The sequence below is a fragment of the Dipodomys merriami genome, unplaced genomic scaffold (genome assembly GCF_024711535.1).
Source record: "Dipodomys merriami isolate MVZ:Mamm:240054 unplaced genomic scaffold, mDipMer1.0.p SCAF_33, whole genome shotgun sequence".
Classification (NCBI taxonomy): Eukaryota; Metazoa; Chordata; class Mammalia; order Rodentia; family Heteromyidae; genus Dipodomys; species Dipodomys merriami.
Window position 1 is genome coordinate 994,554 of NW_027204826.1, and position 26,624 is coordinate 1,021,177.

At 52.2% G+C, this 26,624-nt stretch overlaps 1 protein-coding gene across 2 annotated transcripts in view; it reads left to right on the forward strand.

The window, feature by feature from the left end:
* The first annotated feature begins 12,695 nt into the window (after positions 1 to 12,695).
* Rasgrf1 (Ras protein specific guanine nucleotide releasing factor 1) overlaps positions 12,696 to 26,624 on the forward strand; it is an 86,876-nt gene continuing 72,947 nt past the window's right edge. For both annotated transcript variants that reach the window (XM_070042775.1, XM_070042777.1), the window contains exons 1-2: positions 12,696 to 13,208; positions 25,024 to 25,130. In XM_070042775.1, coding sequence (XP_069898876.1) covers positions 12,933 to 13,208; positions 25,024 to 25,130 — 383 coding nt within the window. In that variant the 5' untranslated portion in view covers positions 12,696 to 12,932. The remainder of the gene's footprint in view (positions 13,209 to 25,023; positions 25,131 to 26,624) is intronic.

Below are 26,624 nucleotides of genomic sequence, written 5' to 3' on the forward strand. Positions count from 1 at the left end.
TGCTGGAAACTGGCCCCGCCCCTGCTGGAAAGGCCACGCCTCCTGCTGGAAGGCCCTACTCACTGCTGGAAACTGGCCCCGCCCCTGCTGGAAAGGTCCCACCCCCTGCTAGAAAGGCCCCGCCTCCTGCTGGAAAGGCCCTGACTCCTGTTGGAAAGACCCCGCCCCCTGCTAGAAAGGCCACGCCTCCTGCTGGAAGGCCCTACCCACTGCTGGAAACTGGCCCCGCCCCTGCTGGAAAGGCCCCGCCTACTGCTGGAAGGGCCCCACCACCTGCTGGAAAGGCCCCGCCTCCTGCTGGAAAGGCTCTGCCTCCTGTTGGAAAGGCCCCACCCCCCCACTGGCCCGGCCTTCTAAGCAGAGGTGATGGACAAGCCAGGGCTCCTAGAGGGCCAGGTAGAGCCCAGGGATACAGCAAGGAGAGGCGACGCCCTACCCAGACTGAAATAAGTTGTTTTTTAGCTATGCTCCAGTGGCTCACGCCTGTAATCCCAGCTACTCAGAAAGCTGAGATAGGAAGATTGTGGTTCCAAGTCAGCCTGGGCAGGCAATCCCAGACTCCTTATCTCCGATTAACCAGGAAAAACAAAAACAAAAACCCCAGGAAATGGAGGTGTGGCTCAAGTAGTAGAGCGCCAGCCTTGAACAAAAAAGCGAGGGGCCATCATCTGAGCCCAGTAACTGCATGCACATTACCAAAAAAGAAAAAAACAAAAGCCAAGAGCTGGTGGCTCACACCTGTCATCCCAGCCTACCAGGAGGCTGAGAAGTGAGGATTGCGGTTCAAAGCCAGCCTGGACAGGAAAGTCCATGTGACTCTTATCTCTACTCAACCAGCAAAAAAAAAAAATCAAAAGTGGAACTGTGGCTCAAAAGGTAGAGCACTAGCCTTGAGCAAAACAAGTGCAGAGTCTGCACCCAGGCCTTGAGTTCCAGTCCCAGGACCAGCACAGAAAACAAAAAATAAAAACACAAACAAAAGCCAGTACTGTTGACTCACTCCTGTAATCCTAGCTACTCAGGAGGCTGAGACCTGAAGGAAAGTCTATGGAGACTCTTATCTCCAATTAGCCACCAAAAAAAAAAAAGCCAGAAATAGAGCTGTGGCTCAAGTGGTAGAGCACTAGCTTGGAGTACAAAAGCTCAGGGAATGTGGCTCAGTGGTAGAGTGCTTGCCTAGCATGCATGAAGCCCTGGATTCAATTCCAGTACTACATACACAGAAAAAGCCGGAAGTGGTGCTGTGGCTCAAGTGGTAGAGTGCTAGCCTTGAGCTGAAGAAGCTCACAGACAGTGCTCAGGCCCTGAGTTCAAGCCCCAGGCCTGCATCTGTGGCTGTGTCCCTAGTTTCTATCCAACAGGCCATGGTGTCCATGAGGAAGAGACTTCTACCCCAGGTCACCATCACCATCTCTGTGCCTCAGTTTACCCTCTCTGTGCCTCAGTTTCTCTAGTGACAGAATGGGATGATGTCTCCCCAGCGGGGTTTTAGGAGAATCAAATACAAGGGCCTTACTACCATGGGACTGTGGTTCTTTCCTGCCTGCTGCCCGCGTGGCGGCCATGTTCCTCTGGTTATTAATGGCAGCCTCAGACACACCAGAGCTGGTCTCCCATGGGTACACAGATATGTGCAGGCCACTTCCAAAGGTTTGCAGCTCCGTGCCCTTTCTTCTGTCCATTTCCAACTCCACAACATGCCCTGAGTGTCTCCCTGACACTGGACAAGCAGACTGGCAATGCCATCGCCAGCCGCCTTGGATGCCGCTTTTCACTGCCACACAGACAGGCTGGTGATGGGCGTGGCCTGCCGGGAGTTCTTCCCAGTAAAGAAGGAGATGCTGGAGATGCCAGGGACCAGATGGCTTCTCAGTGGTTAGTTGGAGCTAGAAGTCTCTCAGACTTGCCCATCTCCGCTGGCTTTGAACCACCATCCTCAGATCTCAGCCTTCTGAATAGCTGGGATGACAGGCATGAGCCATTGCTGCTCAGCATATTTTATGTTTTGAGATAAGGTTTTTGTTGTTTACCCAAGGCTGGCCTCGAACTCATCACACTCTTGTCTCCTGCTTCCTAGGGCTGGGATTACAGATGTGAGCCGCCACATCTGCTGTCTAGTGCTAATGTTTTATTTACTTTTTAGTGTGTATGTGTATGTGTGTGTGTGATATTGAAGTTTGAATTCAAAGCCTTGTGCTTGCTAGGTAGATACTCTACTGCTGAGCTACACCTCCAGCCCTGTTCTGTGTGGATTTGTTGTTTGGTTGTTGTTGGTGGTGGTAGTGATTTGTCTGTGTGTGTGTGTGTGTGTGCCAGCAATGAGGCTTGAATTCAGAGTCTCTCATTTAGCTCTTTCCACTCAAGGCTGCCTCTCTATCACTTGAGCCACACTTCCACTCCTGGCTTTTCTTTTTTGCCTACTTAATTGGAGGTAAGCATCTCTTGGATTTGTCTGCCCAGGCTGGCTTCAAACCAGGATCTTTCAATCCCTGCCTCCTGAGTCGCTAGGATGACAGGTGTGAAGCACCAGTGCCCAATTCTCTGGCAGCCTTTGAGGTAAGATTTTACTCTCCACCCGGAAACACACCTGAGCTGCCATCGGTGCTGGGTGACAGGTGTCCACTGCCACACCTAGCGATTAGGTGACATGAGGTTCTGTGTCTTATGAACTTTTCTGCATGGGCTCACTTCAAACTGCCATCCTCCAGATCACAGTCCCCTGTAGTTGCTGGGACTACGGGTGTGAATCACCACGCCCAGCACCTGGCTCTTATGTGGGCACCACATCCAAGGCCACCACTGCTCACAGCCCACCTGCAGAGGGGAGACTGTAGGCCATTTTTGAGGTACATACCCTGAGGCTGACACGCGGAGAGCCATTTGTCCCCAGGGGCTGGACTCAGGTGTCAGCTGACAGAATTCCTCCCTCACCACCTCAGCCTTCCTCAGCCAGATGCCAGTCCTGAGCTGAGGCCTAAGACCTAGTTCTCTGCCAACCTTGGCCTTGTGGAATTATATACAAAAACTACAAGCCTCCAGACTCCAGCCTGGCCTCTCTGCCTGCCAATCAGCACCCTGGGGGCATTCTCATTGGCCCACTCTCTGGTTGTCCCACCCACATAGAGCAGTCTTCAACATTGGTCCCTGTTCCTCCCCTCCTCTGCCCGGCTCAGGCCTGTCCCAGGTGTAAATTGGGGAGCACTGCTCCTAGTTCAAGAAGGGCCTATATCCAGCTTTCCAGTCCACAATGCAGAGACAAGAGTGAGGCCCAAAGGAGGAGTCTCAGGGGCAGCCGCTGGGCTGGAGTTAGGTGTAACTGGTACCTGAAATTGGACTTAGAGAAGAAATGTTGCAAAAATGCTGTGCTAAGGTCCTGTGGTCAGTATACTCAACCCAACAGGTTTTCACCACTAGAAAAAAGAAGCAGCAGGCCCCACTCCATGAAAGGGCAAAGGGGGGTTCAGATCTCTCTTTGCCCCTTCAGCTCAGAACCCTTATGCAGTGCAGCCCCAAACCACTGTCCCCGGGACAGTCTTGCACAAATAACTGAAATCACCTGCTTCCATGTTGGCTTCCTCCACCATGGAGAGACAGTCAGGGGTCATGAGCTATCATTGAGCTTTTGTGCAGGTGTTGCAACCTGTTGAATTCATTGCATGCACACAGGAACAAATGATTTCCAGGCAACTTCATTGCTTCCTCTGTGCAGATCTGCTTCGGTGGCTCCTGCCTGTGTACTATTCCATCTCTTCTGGGCTCCATGGTGCCCCTCAGTGGCCTTCCTCACCCTCCTCTCCCTGGAGTGCCCGGGGATTAGATGCATACGTTTCCTCATCTTCCTCGGAGGAGGATTGGAGCGCTGGCCGGGGCATTCTCCATGCCTGCCTGGCTGGCTGCAGCTATTCTGAGCATTTCAGCAAGTGTCACCAGTGAGCTGGAATTCACCGGTGACGAGCTGGCAGGTCCACTTACCCAAGGCAGCTCCTGAAAGCGACTAATGAGGCCATGAATAGACAGCAGCCAAGAGCCCACGAGGATTCGGTCTTTGGTTTGAGGCAGAAATATCTGAAAATGAGAATTCCTTGGAGCGGTCCTCTCTCCGGAACATTCCGTGCTCGATTACGTAAAGAGCCACAGAAGCAAGAGAGGTCAGCATAGGGCTGACAGGCGGCTCCAACCAGTGGGGGCCTGGACTCTGGACCCAGGGGGGGCTCGAGCCACAGTCAGGCATCGGTGGCTCACGCCTGTAATCCCAGCTACTCTGGAGACTGAGACCTGAGCATCACGGTTCAAAGCCAACTGAAACAGGAAAGTCTGTGAGACTCTTAGCTCCAAAAAACCCCACCAAAAAACCCAGAAGTGAAGGTGTGGCTCAAGTGGTAGAGACTAGCATTGAAAAAGAAAACAAAGTGCAAGGATAGTGTCCAGCCTTTATTACCAACTCCAGGACTTGCACCAAAAATGGGGGTGGGACCCCACAACCCCCCTCCTCACGGACAGTGTGGCCCTGTCCACCAGGAAGTGGTAACAGGCAGGTCCCTTCCACCCACCTGTCCATCCGTCCACTAAACTAAAGCACAATGCCAGGCCCTGGTGTGGTGGTTCATGCCTGTAATCCCAGCTCTACTTGGGAGGTGCGGTAGGAAGATAACAGGCTAAGGCACAGAGCCAAGATCTTAAAAGAAAAACAAACGAAAAGCAAACAGACTGGAGATGGAACCTGCGAGGTAGAGCACCTGTCTAGTAAGCATGAGGCCCTGAGTTCAAACCCTAGTACAACCCCAAAACAAACACAAGAAGGACAGGAGCAGCAAGTGTAGGCTTAAACATGGCATATATATATATATATATATATATATATATATATATATAATATGTATATATATTACACGCATCTCTGAAAGAGATACTACAGAAAGCAAAAGGAAAAACAGAAACAAAAACCACCTCACCTTTCTCCTCTGAAAGAGGATGAGTAGCTTCTCTAGGTTCTGAACTCTGTCGCAGGGGAGGTTGAGACTTTGGGTCCCAAGCCAGCCTGCTCTGGATACACAGTTCTGCCGTAGGCAGGAGAAAGCTCAAGCCACTGGGGACTTGAAGCCTCGAGCTCCCTACATGGCAGAGAGAGGTGGGGTGTGCTGGTAGCGCATGCCTGTAATCTCTGCCTAGCAGCCCTAGGGTAGGAAGAAGTGCCAGACACCCTGCCCGTGTGAGGATCCGAGGCCTGGCTTCCCGTGGAGTTCAGGAATATAGTCCAGTGTCTCCCCTGACCAGCAGAGTGCTGGGCAGGAGCGTGGGCTTATAGCAGTAGGTCACAATGCAAGGAGTCTTCCGAATTCTCCACCCCCTCGGCATGAGATGAAAATGGGTGAAGAGAACTCAGGATGTCTTACCCCCAAGGAAGCTGCTGACGGACAGGGGTACTGAGGCAGGAGAGACTGGGAAACACCAGAGATGATTAACAACAGCCAGGAGCAAACTCAGAAATGAACAAGCGATTTAGAAACACAGAAGCACAGACACAGCTTTTCTGAGAGACCAGAGGACACACTCTTATCTCAAGAAAAAGCATCTGTGTTATGGATGCATTCTTTCCTGGAAGGAAGGCCCAAACATTACAGCGTGAGTCACAGATGGAACCAGGAACTCAGAAAGTATAGCACTGAGAATGGTTAAGAGCAAAGATAAAAGCCAGGCGCTGTGGCTCACACCTGTCATCCTAGCTACTTCAAGGAGGCTGAGAGCTGAGGATCTTGGTTCAAAGCCGTCTGGGCAGAAAAGTCACTGAGACTCTTATCTCTAATAAACTACTCAGAAAAAGCCAAAGTGGTGTTGTGACTCAAGTGGTAGAACGCTAGACTTGAGCACAAAAAGGCTCAGGGGACAGCACCCAAGTCCTGAGTTCAAGACCCAGGACAAGCAAAGAAATAGCAAAAGAAAGAAGAAAGAGAGAAGGAGAGAAGGAAAGAAGAAAGGAAAGGAGGGAGGGAGGGAGGGAGGGAGGGAGGGAGGGAAGGAGGGAGGGAGGAAAGAAAGGGTAGGAAGGAAGGAATGGATATATAGAAGGATAGATGACTGATAGATGGATAGATATACATAGATTGATAGTTGACTGATAGATAGTAGATAGATAGACAGACAGATAGATAGATAGATAGATAGATAGATAGATAGATACATAGATACATAGATGACTGATAGATGGATAAGTGGATAGATATACATAGATTGATAGTCGACTGATTGATAGATGATAGATAGATAGATAGATAGATAGATAGATAGATAGATAGATAGATAGATAGATAGATGACTGATAGATAATGGATCTACATTCATTAGAAAGAATATTACATCATTTCCAGACAGAGCTGGAAAAAAAATTACATCAAATGAAGGAAGTCAGGCTCAGAGAGATAAAGGACCCATGTTTTCTCTCATGCATTTAAGTCATAAGCATGTACGTACTCATGCACCGATCATATGCAGATACACACAGAGATATTAAATAAAATGTAGTATTTCCAGGGAGGATCCTGACAGTGTAAGTCCTTTGAACAACTAACTCACCACCTCACAAAACGATCACCAGAAAGCCGGAGCTTGCGGTGTATATGACTGGGGTAGAGCCAAGGGGAGAGGGGACAGACAATCAGAGAGAGGAGGGGTAGAGAAACACAACCATCATATTCTATGTGCATTTGTGGGGGGGGGAGAGCTAGGACAATTGGGGGGCTGGGTGGGGTTGGGAGAGATGGAGGGGAGTTAGAGTTTGTGTACATGCAAACTGATGCATCGAATTGAAATTCCTTTGTTCCAACTACTTAAAGATAATTTTTTAAAATAGAAATGAAACTCAATGCTGGAAGAAGCCAAGGCTGGTGTAAGGAAATGTGTGGCCCCGCTACGCTAATTTGAATGTTAAGTTCCCATTGTCACTAGGCAACCTGATGAAGAATAGTCCTGACAGAAACCCAGGGAGCTCAATGGCAAAGCCTTGCATTCTGGGAGTCGGGGAGCAGCAGGGGAAGGTGGGGTTGGGCTCAGGGCTGGAAGCCAGACTCTGGTAGTGACTCTCCCAAGCTCCATAGACCATAGCACTGGGGAATGGAGTCCCAGCAATCCAGAGAGTTTGGCAAAAATCAAATCAAATCAATAGTAAGATTGTGTGTATGGGTCCTTGAAAGAAACACTTAAGCTTTCCTGTGTCCACCCTTCCCTCATCCGGAAATAATCAGACTCCTAGAAATAATCAGACTCTGAGAGAGAAGAGGACACGTAGCTGAATCCTCACCAGGAAACCTCAAAAGCAGATGAAAGGTTTGAACCCAAAGTCTTCTTCTCTCCCACAACTGTGACAGATGAAGCCACCGCTTAGTGACGCCCTGATTCTACCACTTGGGCAAATAACCAGCTCACCATAGCCAACAAAAACTCCTCATCTGACCCAGCCCTGTCCTCTGATACACATGGCCACCCGGGACCCAGACAAAAATAGATGTTCCCCAAAGCTCAATTGCTTGTGTGTGTGTGTGTGTGTGTGTGTGTGTGTGTGTGTGTGTGTGTGTGTGTGTGTGTGTGTGTGTGTGTGTGCTGGGGCTTGTACTCACAGCCTCAAACTCTTCTTTAGCTTTATCACTCAAGGCTGGTGCTCTACCACTTGGGCCACGCCTCCACTTCTGACTTTCCACTGGTTAACTGAAGAGTCTCCTAGACTTTTCTGCTCAGGCTGCCTTAGAACCGTGATCCATGTCTTTCAGCCTCCCGAGGAGCGATGAAAGGCCAAACCTGATGCCAGACTCACTCCTGCGTTTTGACACGACTCCACACCGCTCTTCAGAGACCTCTGCTCTGCCCTTCACAGGCAGGGACCCAGCACCCACAGCAGGACTCTGGTGCGCATGGGATCCTCCCACAAGCCACCACACTCGCCGGAAGTGAAGAAGAAACAGCAGGGAAGCCATCAGGAATCTCCCCTGCCACAGAGAGACACGTGGGCTGCTCCCACCAGCCGCCACCTCTCTCCGAGTGAGCCCTGATTCCTCCATCTGCCAACAGGGCCCACCAGAGAGGATCCACACCCACACCTACACCCAAAAAAAGGAGGCTGCGACGTTGATGGGTAGCTGGCCCGGAAAGCAAAGCTGTTCGGTCCACACCCCTTCCCCACAGCGTGCTAGAAACTCTAGCTTACTTGGGCAGAAAGAGGGAAATCACTGGCTGTTTATGAGCGAGGGTATTCAGGCATAGCTGGATCCAGGTGGTGAAGCCACAGCCATCAGAATTTGGTCCCTCCTGATTCCAGCTTCCCTGCCCCAGCTGGTCACAGCTGTTACAGGTGCCCTGGCCCTGACAGCCTCAGAATACAAGAGTCGGGTCTCTTGGCTCTGATCAGGTGCCGATCTCAATTCCATTGGCTGGGGTCAGGGGGGTGTTGTGCCCTGATTGGTCAGGCCAAGAGCTGGGATAGAGCTGAGCCCTGGTGCTGAGCTATTCCTCTCTAGACACACAAAGAACCTGGAATCTCATCTCTAGCACGCTCTAAACTCCCCAGAGCTATATCATTGTGGAGACGGGAACACTAAATAACGTATTCCTTTTAGTCATAAAGATTTGCCTACTCTCTAAAGCACCAGGAGTTCTTGACTGAAAGTGTTTGTCAAAAGCCTTTCTACGTCCCTTGTTTTATTTCTTTCCTAAAGTAACTTTGTACTTTTAAAAAGATAGATAATGCAAATGAGAAAATGGAAGAATGGAAAAATGGAAGAATTTCTCATCTAAACATGATTCGAAAGCTCAGGTTTGATCTGGGGGCTGGGTCCCAGTGGCTCCCGCCTGTAATCTTAGGGACTCAGGAGACTTCAATCTGAAGATCGTGGTTTGAGGCCAGATCAGGCAGCTGGGCAGGAAAGTCTGTCAGTCTCTCTCTCTCTCTCTCTCTCTCTCTCTCTCTCTCTCTCTCTCTCTCTCTCTCTCTCTCTCTCTCTCTCTCTCTCTCTCTCTCTCTCTCTCTCTCTCTCTCTTCTGGCAAAAAAAAGCCAGAAGTGGAAGTGGAAGTGTGATTCAAATAGTACCGCTCCAGACTTGAGTGAAAAAGCTAAAGCACAAAGCCCGGGCCCTGAGTTCAAGCTCCAGTACCTGAAACAACAACAACAAGTCACATAGAAAAACGAAGCAAAAACTAGAATCTGGGCAGGCACCAGTGACACTCACACCTGCAATCCTAGCTACTCAGAAGGCTGAGAACTGAGGCAGCCCAGCCATGAAAATCTGAGAGACTCTTATCTCCAATTAACCACACACACACACACACACACACTGAGCTGTGGTTCAAGTGGTAGAGGGCCTGCCTTGAGCACAAAAGCTTAGGGACAGTGCCCAGGGCCCAAGAATGATCAGAAGAAGAAGGAGGAGAAGGAAGAGGAGAAGGAGGAGGAAGAGAAGGAGGAAGAAGGGGGGGAGGGAAGGGGGGAAGGGAGGAGGGGGAGGAGGGAGAGGGGGAGGGGGAGGGGGGGAGGGGGAGGAGGCCATTAACTTTCATTCCAAAGGCCTTCTTTGGGATGATAACATAAAACAGGACAAAGCCCCGCTGTTTGGGAAGATCCTGGACATCCTGGCCTGCAGGAAACCGGAGGGCAATGCAGGGGGAAATTAGGCCCATTCTGTCAGCCATGACAAATCCTGCCCCATTCAGCCCCAGCAGGAGCCATCCTGATAAATGCTATCCTCTTAGCTAGCACCTTTAAGCACCTCCCAAGGGGCTCTGTCTTCTGATTTGATTGGGCACAAATGACTGCATAAAGACCAATCACAGAGTCCCCTGGTTTCTGCCCACAAACATTGGCTCAGACCAGAGTGGGGTAAGTGCCAAGATGGTCCCATCTCCTCTCTCTAGCAGGAAAAGTTGGAAACCAAGCTAGCCAACCAGCTTGGGTCCAGCCCATTTGAAATTCCCAGAGTTCCAAGACCAGCAAAAGCAGGTCCCTCATCCCTAGCACAGTTGGCTGAGGAAGGGAGGAGGTCACGTAAGGAATGACTTGGTCCAAGTTTTTGGGTTCTTAGCCCTACCTACTTAGTCTGTTGAAATCCCCTGAGCAACCTTTAAAGGTAGGTGCCCAAGTCTAACCTCAGTGGTTCTGATTTTTACCAGCTTGGTGGAAGTAAGCGAAAAGAGGCTGAACACATGTATGTCAGATCTTTCCAGATGGTTCTCAAGTGCTTCCAAGGGCTTGGCACCAGTGGGTCATGCCTGTAATCCTAGCTACTCAGGAGGCTAAGATCTGAGGATTGGGGTTCAAAGCCAGCCCAGGCAGGAAAGTCTGTGAAACTTTTATCTCCAATAAATAACCAGAAAACTGCAAGTGGCGCTGTATAGCTCAAGTGGTAGAATGCTAGCCTTGACCTGAAGAGTTGAGGGACAGTGCTCAGGCCCAGAGTTCAAGCCCCATGACCTACCACACACACAAAAAAAAAGTGCTTCAAAGGGTACCGGTGGCTCATGCCTGTCATCCTAGCTACTCAGGAGTCTGAGATCTGAGGATCAAGGTTGGAGGCCAACCCAGGAAGGAAAGCCCATAAAACTCTTGTCTCCAATTAACCACCAAAAATCTGAAGTGTAGCTCAAATAAGAGTGTCAGCCTTAAGCAAAAATGCCAAGCAGGAGCTCCAGGTCCTGAGTTTAAGCCCAGTTTTAGCACAGGAAAGGAAGGAAGGAAGGAAGGAAGGAAGGAAGGAAGGAAGGAAGGAAGGAAGGAAGGAAGGAAGGAAGGAAGGAAGGAAGGGGGAGGAAGGACAGCTGGGATTGAGAACAGTGCGTGTGGTCCACCTGCCCATATGGCATCTCTGACTTTATTGTACCTTCAAATTGTTCATGAAACTGTAGTGCCCATGAACACACCTGCCCCCAACTCCAGATTGGTTGTAACTTAGCTCAAACCCTACCTCTGCCATTTCCTAGGGGAGTGACCCCTGGGAAAGTTGTTCAACCCCTCCATGCCACCATTTCCCTGAGCATTCAGCAGAACAACTAACCAACCCCTATTCAGTAACTTAGCACAGGGTCCTCTGAGTTTTCTCGGCCCTTGAAATGGGTTTCCTAGGAAAAGTTCAGACACAGGGAACCTAAATTCAGAATCTCAAACCTGGGAATTCTGCATCCATAAAGATGACAAAGGAAGGGCCCACCAGTAATCTCAGCACTCAGCTCTGAGCTGAGAGGAGAGAGTGCTAGGCTGTGGAGAAGTTCAAGGCCAGGCTCCGCTACATAGCAAGACAGCCAATCTTGTTATAACAGAGAAAAGAGAAAATAAAGGCAGGTGCCTGGTGGATATGCCCATCATCCTAACTACCCAGAAATCTGAGATCTGAGGATCACAGTGCAAAGCCAGCCTAGCAAGGAAAGTCTGTGAGAACCAGCAAAAAGCCGAAAGTGGAGCTGTGTGGCTCAAGTGGTAGAGGGCCTGCATTGAGAAAAAGAAAAAAGAAAGCTCAGGGGCCCTCTAAGCCTTGAGTTCAAGTCCCAGTATTGGCACAAAGGTGGCCCCGTGTGTGTGTGTGTGTGTGTGTGTGTGTGTGTGTGTGTGTGTGTGTGTGTGTGTGTGTGTGTGTGTGTGTGTGTGTGTGTTGGGGAAGGATGCAGGGTGCCCTTTGGTTCCCTGCAGACCCCAGGTCCAGGCCCAGGCGGGCCGGGCCGCTGCTCTAGGTTCGGTGAGCGCGGCCGCCACCCTCTGCGGCAGACGCGGCTGCGCCTCGCGGCCCGGCTGCGGGCGCGGTGGCGCGGTGGCGCGGTGACGCGGTGGGATAAATGCCGACTAACTGTGTAGGCGAATCGGAGCTAAAAATAAGAACGGAAAATCTATCATTAAGGTCTCATTGCGCCGGCGCGGCGCTTGGAACGAGCCCTGGTCCCCGGCGCCCGCGCGCGGCGCGTGGAGCCGGCCTCCGGGCTGCGGGTCCCCCCCCCGCAGGGGGACGCGTTAGAGGGTGGGAGCCCCCCCCAACCCCTCCGGCACGGGCCCTCCGAGCCGGACCCGAGGGCTCAGCCCCCTCCCTGCCCCCCTTCCACGTCTCCGAACGGTGACACGAGTGACCATCATACAGCGTCCCCATCAATACTAATAGTAACCATACCAAGGCCAGTTTTGGGGGGCGGGGAACAGATGGGGTGCAGGAGAAAATAGACAACTGGAAAGAGAAAAACATAAAGTACGCGGACCGTTTCGGGTGTTTGGAGGGGTTCTTAGGAGGGATAGAGAGGAAAATAACGGGGTCTTCCCGGTGCGCGGCGCTGGGGCGCAGAGGCGCCCGCCGGGGCGATGCATGCGGCGGGCGCGGGGGCTCCGTGGGGACTCCGTGGGGCGCCGCGGGGCTGAACGCACACGGATCCCACTCCCCGCGGGGGCGGAGGGGAGGCCCGCGGACGCAGGCCGGGGCGGCGCGGGGAGGGGCGCGGGGCGCAGTCCGCGCGCGGGGCCGACGTGCGTGGCCCTGGCTCTGGCCGCGCGCCTGTCCCTTCGAGGGAACCGCGCGTCACCTGACTCCGCCCGCCCGCGCGCGCCGCGCCGCGCCGGCCCCTGCGTTTGCCCCCGAGGTGTTGGGGTGCGGGCGTGGGAAAGTGCTCCGGGGGCGGGGGGCGGGGAGCGCGCTGCGGGGGAGGGGGGGCTCCGCAGAGCTCAGACGCGGCTCGGGCCCGGGAATGGCACACATCTAGACCGACCGATCGGCGCCTGACCGCGAAGCGGAGACCCTGCGGCGGAGGGGAGGGCGAGCGAGCGAGCCGGGAACCATCCTCCTCTCCCCCCTTCCCTCCCCCTCCCTCCCCTCCCTCTCCCCGCGCCGCCGCCGCGCGGGCCGGAGCGGGCGGAGCGGCCCGGCGCGCGGGGCCCGGCGCGGGGACGATGTGAGCGCGCGGGGTCCGGCTGGCTCCGAGCACCATGCAGAAGGGGATCCGGCTCAACGACGGCCACGTCGCGTCCCTGGGGCTGCTGGCGCGGAAGGACGGCACGCGCAAGGGCTACCTGAGCAAGCGCAGCTCCGACAACACGAAATGGCAAACCAAGTGGTTCGCGCTGCTGCAGAACCTGCTCTTCTACTTCGAGAGCGACTCGAGCTCGCGGCCCTCCGGCCTCTACCTGCTGGAGGGCTGCGTGTGCGACCGCGCGCCCTCGCCCAAGCCCGCGCCCTCCGCCAAGGAGCCGCTGGAGAAGCAGGTGAGGCGCGGGGGGCCGGGGCGCGGGGCGCGGGGCGCGGGGGCGGCCACTGCGGGCTGCGGCTGCGGCGCCTTCGCCTGCCGAGCCCTGCGGGAGGCGGGGACGAGCAGGCCCACGCTCCGAAGGCCGGGGGAGACTGGGTTCCCCAAAGACCACCCCGAGGGGACGGAGGATCGGGACCCACACGCGCCGTCTCCCCCTCCCGGGGACGTGGGATTCATTCCCGGCTCTCAGGCCGCCAAGGGCAAGGCCGGGCGCCCCGAGCCGAGCCCGGGCCCGGGCAGCCGCGCGGGCTCTGCGGAGTTGGGTTTGGGCCGGGGCGGGGGGCAGGGGGGAGGATCTGGGGGGTTGTTGTTGGGGCCACGGGGTCGCCCCGAGCAGATCAACCAACCCCGGGGCTCCGCGGGCTGCGCTGGCCGCCGGCCAGGGACGCTGCGGAGGCCGCGGGCGGACGAGCAGGCTCTCCTCGCTCTCCTCCCCCATCCCGTTCGTCTGTCTGTCTGTCCGTCCATCCGCGCCTGGGTCGCTGCCGCCCAGAGTTGCGGTCCTCGGTTACCTGCGCCCAAAGGCTTCAGGGCCAGGAGGGCCGGGGCCTGCAGCCGGGAGGGGGGCGGGGAGCCCCTCTTTCGAGGGGAGGGAGGATGGAAGAGAAGGGACATCTGCAATCACGGAGTGAGAACGTCCAGCCAAGCTCACACACACACACACACACACACACACACACACACACACACACACACACACACACACCTCCAAAGGCATCTGGTGCCCCTGTCTCTAGGAAAGATAAAGATCTTAACATGTCACTGAGAGAGACCTGACACCCTTGTGGCCCAACCAACTGGTGATGGCTTGGATGGAGATGGGGATGTGGAAGTCTCAGGAAGATATTCACTTGTGCCCCATCATAGCAGGAGCAGAGCCCCCCACCCCCCACCCCACCCCACCCCACCCGGTGCTGAGAAAAAACAGCCAAGATCGCAGGAGCCCTTACTGCTGGCACACTGTTGGCTGGGATTTCACACACACACACACACACACACACACACACACACACACTCACTACGGTGGGGACTGTGGAAATATTGAGGTGGGGAGGGGGGCAACCCCTGATGATCCCCTGCCAGGAGGTGGGCAGATGAGAGTCCTTGGAGGGCAAAGCAGGTGGCTGTGAGGGCCGCAGGCAGCTCCTCAAGCTTTACAGTGATGGCTCCCAGACTCCTCTGGGAAAGCCTGACCCAAGATCTCAGCCCTGACCCTTCTCCACCATGACAGACCTGCATCTCTGGTCAGCCTAGCCCCTGCATTCCTCAGCACCACAGCAGAGCCAAGAACTGAGCCCAAGGACTGCCAGGAAGGGCTGTGCAAGGAGGGTTAGGGTTAGGGCTAGGGCTAGGGGTTAGGGGTTAGAGGTTAGGGTTAGGATTGGTGTTTGTTCACATCCAGCTATTCTATGGACTTCCAGCCTTCTGGACATGAAGGCAGACCGGCCTGAGACTGAATATCAGCTCTCTGATGGCTGTGTGACTTCACTTATTAAGGAAAACTCTGGATCTTCTTTTTTGTAGTCTACATAATTAAGATATTAATACCAAGCTTCCTGAGGTTTGGGAGAATGCAAAATGGAATAATGTGTACGAAAAGATCCTCGAAATACACTTCAGTGAGATATAGATAAATCTTCATTAAATTTGGATTGCATCCATCTGGGCAGGGTTATTGAGGTCACCGCACATTGAAGCTAGCAGGAATCTTAAAGCATGTACAACCCGTCCTTGCCATTTTCCAGATTGCAGAAACAGTGAAGGGAAGGGATTTAGTCAGTATCGCAAAGATCCAGCAGAATAAGACCCAGAAATCACACACTGTCTAGGAAATCCTGAAAACAAGACCCTCTGGTGATTCCCAATCATCTGGTCCTTGGTTCAGTATGAAATCATGCTAGCCATGGATCATTGTAGAAGAAGGTAAAATTCAGTCAGTGAACTACACACATGTCCTGAGCCATTCTCTAAGAACACAACCAGTCACTGGAGCTCAGGCGTGCTCCTAAGAGTAATCCTTCTAGCCAGATGCAGTGGCTCACACCTGTAATCCCAGCTACTCAGGAGCCTGAGATCTGAGGATCATGATTCCCAGCCTAGGAAGAAAAAGCCATGAGAATCTTATCCCCAGTTAACCAGCAAAAAAGCCCAAAGTGGACACGGGTAGCTCATGCTTGTAATCCTAGCTACTCCAGAAGCTAAGAACTGACAATCACAGGTTCGAAGCCAGCCCAGTCAGAAAAGTCTGTGAGACTCTTATCTCCAGTTAACCAGCAAAAAGTTGGAAGCGGAGCTGTGGCTCAAGTGATAGAATGCCAGCCTTGAAAAAGCTCCAGCCCTGAGTTTAATCCTCAGGACTGGAAGAATGGGGGTGGGGGGGAGGAAGAGTAGTAGTTCTAGCAGGAGACAAGAGAGCAGAACATTTTTAGTAAACAGTTCAAGCTTTTTTCCATGTTTTTCTATCTATGTCACATAGCTACAGAGTTGGTTTGGCTCACATGGAAACAATTCATTCTTTTCTCAAAATAACTTTTAGTAAAGTTGGTGAGAGCAGTAGGAACTCCAAGTTTCTCTTTGACTCGGTGTCCAATGGCAAAACCACATAGCCCAGTGCATCCAGGTTTGGACCCACAAGTAGCTTTGGCCTCAAACCTGCTGGACATGAGGCAAAGGGTCCAGGTTATGGGCCTCAAAGAAACTCTTGTGCTAATGACCAGTGGCTCTTGCCTGTCACCTCAGGAGGCTAAGATCTGAGGTTCATGGTTCAAAGCCAGCCTGGACAGGAAAAGTCCGTGAGACTCTTACCTTCAATGAACCAGCAAAAATCCAGAATTGGAGCTGTGGCTCAAGTGGTAGAGCACCAGCCTTGAAGAAAAAAGCCAAGTGAGATCATGACCCTGAGTTTAAGCCCCAATCTTGACACAACACACACACACACAAAAGTTGTTTATTTGCTAGCAACAGCTGGTTTCTGGGCTGGGGGGAGGGGATTGCTTGGGTTTAATAAGGCATGATTTTTACCCAGGTTCAAACAGGTAAAATGTAAAAACTCTGTGTGTGTGTGTATGTGTGTGTGTGTGTGTGTACACGTGCATGTGCGCGTGCGCTGGTCCTGGGGCCGCCCTTAGGTTTTTCACTCAAGTCTCTACCACTTGAGCCACGACTCTACTTTCAGCTTTTTGCTGGTTAATTGCAAATAGGATTCTCACAGAGTTCCGGCCTGGGCTGGTTTTGATCTGGGATTCTCAGATCTCAGCCTCCTGAGTAACTAGGATTACAGCAAGTGTGAACACCTGGCTTTTTTTTTTTTTGCCAGTCCTGAGGCTTGAACTCTGGGCCTACCCCTGAGCTCCCTTTACTCAAGGCTAGCACTCTACCACTTTGAGCCATGGCAACATTTTTGGCTTTTTCTGATTAATTGGAGATAAGAGTCTCATGGACTTTCCTGTCCTGGCTGGCTTTGAACCATGATCCTCAGCTCTCAACCTCCAGAGAAGCCAGGATGATGGGCGTGAGCCACCAGCACCCAGGCACCTTGGCCTTTTAAACACATATTCTACCCTTTAGTCCTTGAAAGATCAAGAGGCTTAGAGACTACGAGTCTTAGCTGGGAGCCCTCAGAGGCAGTGGCAGTGCCAAGGAGCAAGCACATAGTAGGTGCACAGTTAATGCTCGTGAAGGTAGACTTGTTAATTCCATGTTCCATGTCCTGAGTCCTCAGTGAGGCCTTCATCCTGGTAAGATGCTTTAGTGCCCAGTAGAGAGGACGCTTCAAAAACCCCAGCCCCCGCCGGGTGCTGGTGGCTCACACCTGTAATCCTAGCTACTCAGGAGGCTGAGATCTGAGGATCGCAGTTCAAAGCCAGCCCAGGCAGGAAAGCCTGTAAGAAAGACTCTTATCTCCAATGAACCACCAGAAAATGGAAATGGCACTGTGGCTCAAAGTAGTAGAGCACTAGCCTTCAGCAAAAGAGATCAGAGACAGCGCCCAGGTCCTGAGTTCAAACTCTACAACCACCATCACCAAAAAAAAAAAAAAAAAGCTTCCAGCTCCAACTTCTCAGTAATGGACCAGGCCGGAGAGACACTTCCTTTACCCCACTTAGGTAGGGGGCCCCAGGCACCCCCTGCAGCCAGCCCCTCAGCGTCTGGTGTGGATAGAAACTGAGGCCCCTGGCCAGGTGCCGGTGACTCATGCCTGTAATCCTAGCTACTCAGGAGGCTGAGATCTGAGGATCATGGTTCAAAGCCAGCCCAGGCAGGAAAGTCCATGAAACTCTTATCTCCAATAAACCACTAGAAAACTGGAAGTGGCGCTGTAGCTCAAGTGGTAGAGCACTAGCCTTGAGCTGAAGAGCTGAGGGACAGGGCCCAGGCCCAGAGTTCAAGCCCCACCACACACACACACACACACACACACACACACACACACACACACAAAGAAACGGAGGCCTCTGGTCACCCTCTGCCCACCAGGTCAGTGGCCTTTCCTTCTTCTGGCCTTCCTTTACAATTGTTCCTGGTGAGCCTAGCAGATTCCAGTCCCCAGGCTGGATGGGCGGGAGGGGTGTGCCCCACTCCCTGGGGATGCCCACGGTGGGGTGGGCTAAGATGCTCTGCCCGCCCCTTGCTTGTTGACAGTGCGTGAGAGTTGGGGCAGATGGATGAGGGGCGGAGCTAAAGTCTCACAGTTCGGCCGTCCACGCCACCTCACGGATGGATACACAGAGAACTCCATCCTGGTCCTCAGAGCCTGCGCAGCTAGGTGGGCTTGGGGCCGCTGAGGGTCGCCCTGAGGGGCCCCCCACTGCAGGGAAGGCTCCCTGCAAGGAGTGTTTGAGGGTCCCCCCTCCCGCTTTTGCACCCCTTTGGTGAGGAGTTCAGGTGTCCAATTCACTGTATAAAATAGCATCGACCTTTGCTGCCTGGCTCCTTTGTTAAAATGTTCTGATTGAAGCATAGCAAACACATCCTTCTTACAGATCTGTGAGGCACAATGGGATGTTTTGATGGGCGTATATACACACCTGTGGGGGTGGTTGATAATTGGCATATCTGACTGCTTAAACTTTTAATTAATGAATGAATTAATTAATTGATTAATTAATTAGGTCAGTAGTGGGGCCTGAACTCTGGGCCTGGGCGCTGTCCCTCAGCTCTTCAGCTCAAGGCTAGTGCTCTACCACTTGAGCCACAGCACCACTTCCGGCTTTTTCTGCTTATGTGATGCTGAAGAATTGAACCCAAGGCCTCAAGCATGCAAGGCAAGCGCTCTACCACTGAGCCCCCTTCCCAGGCCCACTTTTATTTATTTATTTATTTTTAAAAAGGTTGTGCCCATACTGGGACTCAAACTCAGGGGCCTTGCATTCTTGCTTAGCTTTCTCACTCAAGGCTGGTGCTCTACCACTTGAGCCATGGCTCCACTTCTGGCTTTTTGGTGGTTCCTTGGAGATAAGAGTCTCATGGACTTTCCTGCTTGGGCTTGGCTTTTGAATCACCATCCTCAGATCTCAGCCTCCTCAGTAGCTAGGATGACAGACACATACCCACTGTTAGCCAGCTCTTGATCATTTCCTCATAATGAATAGACTCCATTTTTTTGTGTTTTGATCTAGCCTCCTACTCCCTCTGGCCCAGCCCCTTGTCCTTCCCCTCCCTGCTCTGAACAGTGGCCTTCCCAAAGAAGGCCCCCACCTGGACCCCCGGAGCCAGCCCAGGCTTGTGTCCTGTGCATGGCTGGTCATTTAGAGTTGGTTTTACACACACACGCACACCGAGCCAAGCACCAGGAGAAGAGCTACAGCAGGGCTGCACCAGGGCTGATGTGATGATGAATCCAGGTGACAGGTGTGGGACCCAAAAAGGAAGGAGGGAATGGGGAAGCTGTGTGTGTGTGAGGGGGTGGTGCTCATGTGCTAGTCCTACAGCATGAACTCAGGGCCTGGGTGTCATTCCTGAGCTTTTTTGCTCAAAGCTGGAGCTCTACCACTGGAGCCACAGCTCTACTTCTGACTTTTTTGGTGATTAACTGGAGATAAGAGTCCCATGAACTTTCCTGCCCGGGCTGGCTTTGAACTGTAATCCTCAGATCTCAGCCTTTTTGGGAGCCTTGTGACGCTGAGCCCCACAATCAGGGGAAGTACACGGGCAGCCCCCCTCCGCTATGCCCCCCCACAGCCTAGCTCCCCTGGAATCTGTGGGAGCGTGGAGCCGGTGCTGGAACACATGCCAAGAACAGAGCTCACCCCCTTATGACTGTGCAGGGACGGGTGACGCGCAGACTTGACAGGCGCCCAGAGCCTGCCAACGCCCAGATGCTCAGGGGGACTGTCATGCAGGGCCCAGCTGGGCAGCTCGGAGCGCTCCCCTCCCTTCCTCACCCCCTGCCAAACCTCAGCCTCCGCTCACAGATTTAGCCTCCAGCCTCCTTCACGGAGGCTCTCCTCAGCCTGTGCGGACGAGGAACCATTAGAGATTTGTAGCCATGAGTTTCTAGCTCCTCATGTGGATCTGATCCTCACACGGTCTAGCTTACAAAGGGCTTCAAGTTCTCTGAGCCTCCATTTCCCATCAGTGCTATATGGGGAAACCCCAGACAAACATGGCCCAGTAGATTCTGTAGCAGCTTTAAGAAAGCTACGATCCAGGCCGGGCGCTGGTGGCTCACGCCTGTAATCCTAGCTACTCAGGAGGCTGAGATCTGAGGATCGCGGTTCAAAGCCAGCCCGGGCAGGAGAGACCGTGAGACTCCTATCTCCAATAAACCACCAGAAAACCGGAAATGGCGCTGTAGCTCAAGTGGTAGAGTGCTCGCCTTGAGCTGAAGAGCTGAGGGACAGCGCCCAGGCCCAGAGTTCAAGCCCCACGACCGACAAAAAAAAAAAAAAAAAAAAAAAAAAGAAAGCTACGATCCATGGGCTGGGAAGGCGGCTCAGTGGTAGAGCTCTTGTCTTGCATGCATGAGGCCCTGGGTTCGATTCCTCAGCACCACATAAGCAGAAAATAAAAAATCCAGAAGTGGTGCTCTGGCTCAAGCGGTAGAGCACTAGTCTTGAGCTGAAGAGCTGAGGGACAGTGCCCAGGCCCAGAGTTCAGGCCCCACGACTGGACCCTCCCCCCCCCAAAAAAAGAAACCTGGTCTCCCAGGTCCAGGGCAGGCCAACAACATCGACACTGAAATGCCGAGCCCGGACTTGAAGATAAGATGGAGCCAGGTAGGATGGTGCACACCTGTAATCCTAGCCACTTAAGAGGTGGAGAGTAGGAGGAAGGCTCCCAAAAAGTTCTTGAAACCCCATCTCAACAAACCAGCCAGGTGTGGTGGTGTGTACCTGCTGTCCTACCTCCACAGGAAGTCACAGATAGGAGGACTGTGGTTCCAAAAAAACCAACAACAACAACAACACCAAACAACCCAGTCTGGAGAAAGTTATTATGAGACCCTGTCACAAGCCCTGTGAAAACACAAATCCACCCTCAAGCTTATGATGAGAGCATAGTTATCATACGCATAGTCATACTGTCATTACTATTCCATGCCTTGGTTTTTTCTGCTGTATAGTGGGGTGAGTGTGAGTATATTATTTGTCCTCATTGTTGGTTTATTTGTTTACAGCTACAGAGTAGATCATTTGTGTGGCTGTGCTAAATTTTCCATGGTTATTGTTTTGTTTTGTTTTAGTCTGGTATCAAGACTTGAACTCAGGGCCTGGGTGCTGTTCCTTAGCTTTATTGCTCAGAGGCTGGTGGTGCTCTACCATTTGAGCCACACCTCTGTTTCTGGCTTTCTGATGGTGAGTTGACCAATAAGAATCCCACAGATTTGTTGGCCTTGGCCAGCCTCAAACTGTGATCCTTAGCAATCCGTCTTATAGTGGCTGGCCCACGCCCGGCTATGTCATAGGCTTTTGAGCTCTGAGAGGCATCACGGAGATTCCCTTAGTCCCCACACACCCACCCACTTTCCGTGGGCCAGGCAAGGGTGTGCAGGTCAGGGGGACACCTAGATTAGATCCACATGGAGACCAGGAAACCAGACAGGGTCTTGGGACAGCTTGGGGACAAAGCAGGAGTCCTTATATAGCACCATAAGATGCAGATTTGAAAACTCAGGGCCGGAAGTTTGGCACAGAGAAGCCACTACAAGCCCGTGCTAGAGCTCGAACTCGGGATCTAAGAGCCACTTTCCCTCCAGGCTGGTGCTCTACCACTTGAGCCATGCGTCCAGTCCAGCTTTTGTGCTGACTGACTGGAGATAAGGATCCACAGACTTCCCTGCTCAGCTGGCTTGGAACTTCCATCCTCAGGGTCTCAGCCTCCTGAGTAGCGGGCCTTACAGTCACTGAACAGCCAGCTTGTTGCTCCAAACTGTCCTGAACTCCTTGACTAAGTTCAGACGATGTTTTTATCCAGCAGCCAAAGGCTCAGCCAGGTTGGCCAATCAAAGCTGCCAGGGAGAGGCAAGTTCAAAAGTTCTAAGGAAGTTGAGGAAAAGTTAAAAACACAGCACGCGTGCATTACGGGTTGCTTGCTGTCTGGTGCCAGCCTTGTTCCAATTGGCTCTCTCAGCTGTCTAGGAAGGAGGAAGCTCTCTTGTACCCTTTCTGCAGATGGAGAAAGGGCCATCAAACCACGTCCAAGATTGTGCCCCCTCCCGGAGTCCTCAAATACACAAAGTCCCTGCCCAAAGTTGCTGTAATCCAAAACACAGGCACAAGTGGCCCGCGCTTCTCACCCTAGCCACTCCGAAGGCTGAGATCTGAGGGTCACAATTTGAAGCCAACCGGCGCAGAAAAGTCTGTGAGACCCTTATCTCCAGTTCACACATGAAAAACTGGGCCGGAGGCATGGCTCAAGTGGTAGAGCACCATCTGTGAGTGAGGAAGCTAAGAGTAAGAGTCAGTGAGTTCAAGCAGTGGTCCCCACAAATGCATGCAGAACCAAGCTTTCACACCTTTTTCTCTTTACCTGAATGACTGATTCGTCATTCATTAAGTCAACCACTGTACACTAAAGTCTCCAGTCCAAGTCTGGGCACTGCTGGCTATTCACAGTCACAGGCATGCCAGGGTACATACACTGCCAGAAAGATATGCCTAGTCACTGATGCCTGTAATCCCAGCCACTCAGGAGGCTGAGATATGAGGATGGTGGTTCAAAGCCATCCTGGCAGGAAAAGTCTGTAAGACTCATTTCCCATTAAGAATACCAAAAAAAAAAAAGCCAGATGTGGAGGTATGGCTCAAGTGGTAAAGTGCTTCACCTTGAGAGAAAAAGCGTATGGACAGCACCCAGGCCCAGAGTTCAAACCCCAAGACTGTCGTCAGAGGAAGGTCAAGCAGACACAGTGAGGCCACTTCAGGCCCAAATGGACAGACAGAGGGACCCCCAGCTAGTTATGGGCTGACAGAAAAAGAATGAAGAAAGTTTTTCAAGTTAGCAGACAACTTGTTTATAGTCTCTGGGAGCTCCCATTACTGGACTGTAGGGCAGAAAGCCAGGGTGTCTGATGGCCGGGTTCAGGCTGGGTTCAGGCATTGGCCTGGCTTGTTTCTTCCTGGTTAAATTCTCAATAGGGGTACCTTTGGGCCTCTTTAAACAGGACCAGGCAGGTGAGAAGCTGTTTCTGGGAGGGAGAGAGGAAGGGAGGCCCAGTGCACAGAATATCAACCTACAGATCACCAAGCATGGCGGTCAGCCAGCTCGGTCCAGCTGTGGGTCAGTTCTTTCCTGCTGTGTGGCCTTAGGTAAGCAGGTTGACTTCTCTGATCACTGGACCTGTAGGCTGCGAAGCAGTGAGCATCTAGATCACCTGGGGGACATGGGAGAAAAGACATCGCAGGAGATGAGTGTGCGTCCACTCGGCTCAGGTTTTGTGTGGTTGGTTGGTTTTGTTTCATTTTTGAGTACTGGGACTTGAACTCAGGACCTCAGACTCTCCCTTGGCTTTTTCATTCAAGGCCAGTGCTCTGGCATTTTTTTCTTTGCTGGCTTCTTGGAGATGAGAGTCTCCCTGATTTGTCTGTGCGGGCTGGCTTTGAACTGTGATCCTCGGGTCTTAGCCTCCTGAGTGGCTGGGATTAAGGCATGAGTTACTGGTGCCCAACCTCCACTTGGATTTACCTGCTTCCTCTTCCCACAGGGCACAGTGCCCACCGGGGCCCTCAGGTTCAGCTATGTGAGGCTGCAGCTGGCATTTCCTTCTCGGGCTCATTATCTGTTTCCTAGGAAACAGGGAGAGGCACTGATGCTGTGTGTGTGTGTGTGTGTGTGTGTGTGTGTGTGTGTGTGTGTGTGTGTGTGTCTCACACACATACCTCAGCTGCCACCTAGAATGACAACTAAAAAACAAATACAGTTCAATTCATTTGCACCCCGTGCCCAGCACTCGGGGCACCCTCCGATTGTCCAGTCTGAGGCCCCCCACCCATGGCGGCATCTGGTCTTCCTCTGAACTCTCCAGCCCTCCTCTGCCCCACCCCCACCCCACCCTTAAAACCCGCCAGGGGCTCATGCCTGTCATTACTCAGGAGGCTGAGATCTGAGGAGCAGTGTTCAAAGCCAGCCCAGGCAGAAAAATCCATGAGATTCATCTCCGATGAGCCACAAAAAGCTGGAAATGAAGCTGTGGCTCAAGGATTAGAGGACCCCCCCCTTGAGAGGAAAAGCTAAGGGACAGCACCCAGGTTCTGAGTTCAAGCCCCAGTACCTACACATACACAAACACACACACACACACACACACACACACACCCTTGCACACACAGATCTGCCTGTCCCATGCTTTGTCCTCCAGGAAGCCCTCCTTGATTTCTCCAGGCTGCCTTAGCCCAGTGGTTTCTTTCCACCCCTAAGAGTTCTTTTGCTTACTTCTAATATGGCAGTGACCATACTGCATCAATTCAAGCAAACACATGGTGCTTACTAAATGTTATGTGTTCACAGAGGTTTGGGGGTGCTTAATTCAGATCAACAACACGAAGAGACAATAGAGAGATTGCTGTGAGGCCCATACAAAATAAAACTTTTTTTTTTTTGCAAATTGTTGGCAGATAGGACTTTATACGTTTCCTTCCTTGTTACCACCTAAGCCTGGGTTTCCGTGTACTGTATAAAAAACCTTTATTAGGGCTGGGAAGGTGGCTCAGTGGTAGAGCGCTTGCCTTGCATGCATGAGGCCCTGGGTTCAATTCCTCCGCATCACATAAGCAAAAAGAAAAAAGCCGGATGTGGCGCTGTAGCTCAAGTGGTAGAGCGCTAGCCTTGAGCTGAAGAGCTGAGGGACAGCGCCCAGGTCCAGAGTTCAGGCCCCATGACCGGACCCAAAAAAAAACCTTTATTATTATTATTATTATTATTATTATTATTATTATTATTATTATTATTATTATTATTATTATTATTATTATGCCAGTAGTGGGACTTGGAACTCAGGACATGGATGCTGTCCTTCAGCTTTTTCACTCAAGGCTGGTGCTCTACAGCTTGAGCCACAGCTCCGCTTTCAGCTTTTTGGTGGTTCCTTGGAGATGAGAGTCACATAGACTTTTCTGCCTGAGCTGGCTTCAAACCACGATCCTCAGGATCTCAGCCTCCTGAGTAACTGGGATGACAGTCGTGAGCCGCCAGAGCCTGGCACAGAAGCCAATGAATGGAGAGTCTGAAACTGCTAAATGGAGGGGCAGGCTGGTGGGCCTGACACAGGCAGCCACCGCCACGGCTTGCTCTCAGCTGACCTGGTAACTGGCCATTTCTTCCTCTTGGTGCAGCATTACTTCACCGTGAACTTCAGCCATGAGAACCAGAAGGCCTTGGAGCTGAGGACAGAGGATGCCAAGGACTGTGACGAGTGGGTGGCGGCCATCGCGCACGCCAGGTAGGCCTTGCCCCATCCCAGGCCGAGGAAATCAAACTGAATCCCAGAAAGAGGAGAGGGGAACGCAGAGAGAGGGCCAGAAGAAAGCAGGTGCTAGGAGAACTCTCTGTGGTTGGGTCCAGTCTTATGGGTTGTGCCTCCTAGGATCCCAAGAAATACAGCACACACACACACACACACACACACACACACACACACACACGCACACACACACACGCACACACACACCAGAGGGCTGGGAGACAAGTATGTCTGCTTTATCAGAAGCTTAGTCGAAGGCATTCAGCGTTCTAGCCCAGATGCAGCCACTAATTTACTGTGTGGCCATGTCCCACATCTCTCTTCTCTGCATATCTTACTTTTCTCTTGTCAGTACTGAAACCGCTGCTCCTAGACCTGCTCTTCTTGACTTCTCGACAGTCCCTGGCCCTCTCTGAGGTGGAATAGCTCAGCCAGGAAGGAAGGACAGACTGGTGCTAGGGAGAAAATGGGGTTCCAAGCAGACTGAGCCCTTTTGGGGTGCTGACGTGAAGGTTTGGGGGCTGGGGTATGGCATGAACAATGCTCTTGCTGAGCTGAGTACTGTCAGAAAAGCCATGCCCCGAGTCACACCAGGCAGATCTCTGGGGGCTCCATGGAGAATGGGGTGTTAGTGTGTCTACCTATAAAATATAAGCTCCTAAGGACAGAAATGGGTGTGTCTTTTGGTCTGTTGGTTTTTTGTTTTTGCATTTCCAGTGACTGAGAGAAGTGTAGAAAATGTGTTCATCAAATATGGATAGGAAGACTGCAGAGATGAATGGATGGATGGATGGATGGATGGATGGATGGATGGATGGATGGATGGGTGGGTGGGTGGGTAGGTGGAGCAAGGCTGGATGCTTAGTTTATATGTGAAAGATGAATGGACCAGTGTTGAAAGCCTGTGTGGATGGATGGGTAAAGGGTAGATGATGAATGGATGGATAGGTGGGTGGGTGGATGGATGATGAGTGGATGGATGATGGATGGATGGATGGATGATGGGTGGCTGGATGATGGATGAATGTTGAAAACCTGCGTAGATGGATGGATAGATGGATGATGGATGAATAAGTAGATGAGTAGATGGAGCTGAAAGCCTATGTGGATGGATAGATGGACAAATGGATGATGGGTGGATGGATGATTGATGGATGGATGGGTGATGGATGGATAGGCAGATGGATAGATGAATGTTGAAAGCCTATGTGGATGATGGATGGGTAGGTGGATGGATGGGTGATGATGGATAATGGATAGATTTTGAAATACAATGTGGATGATGGGTAGATGGATGATGGATGGATGTTGAAATCCTATGTGGATGATAGGTGGGTGTATGGATGGATGGATGGATTATGGGTAGATGGATGATGGATAGATGATGGATGGATGGATGGATGGATGATGGGTGAGTGGATGATGGATGGATGGACGGATGGATGATGGGTGGGTGGATGATGGATAGATGAT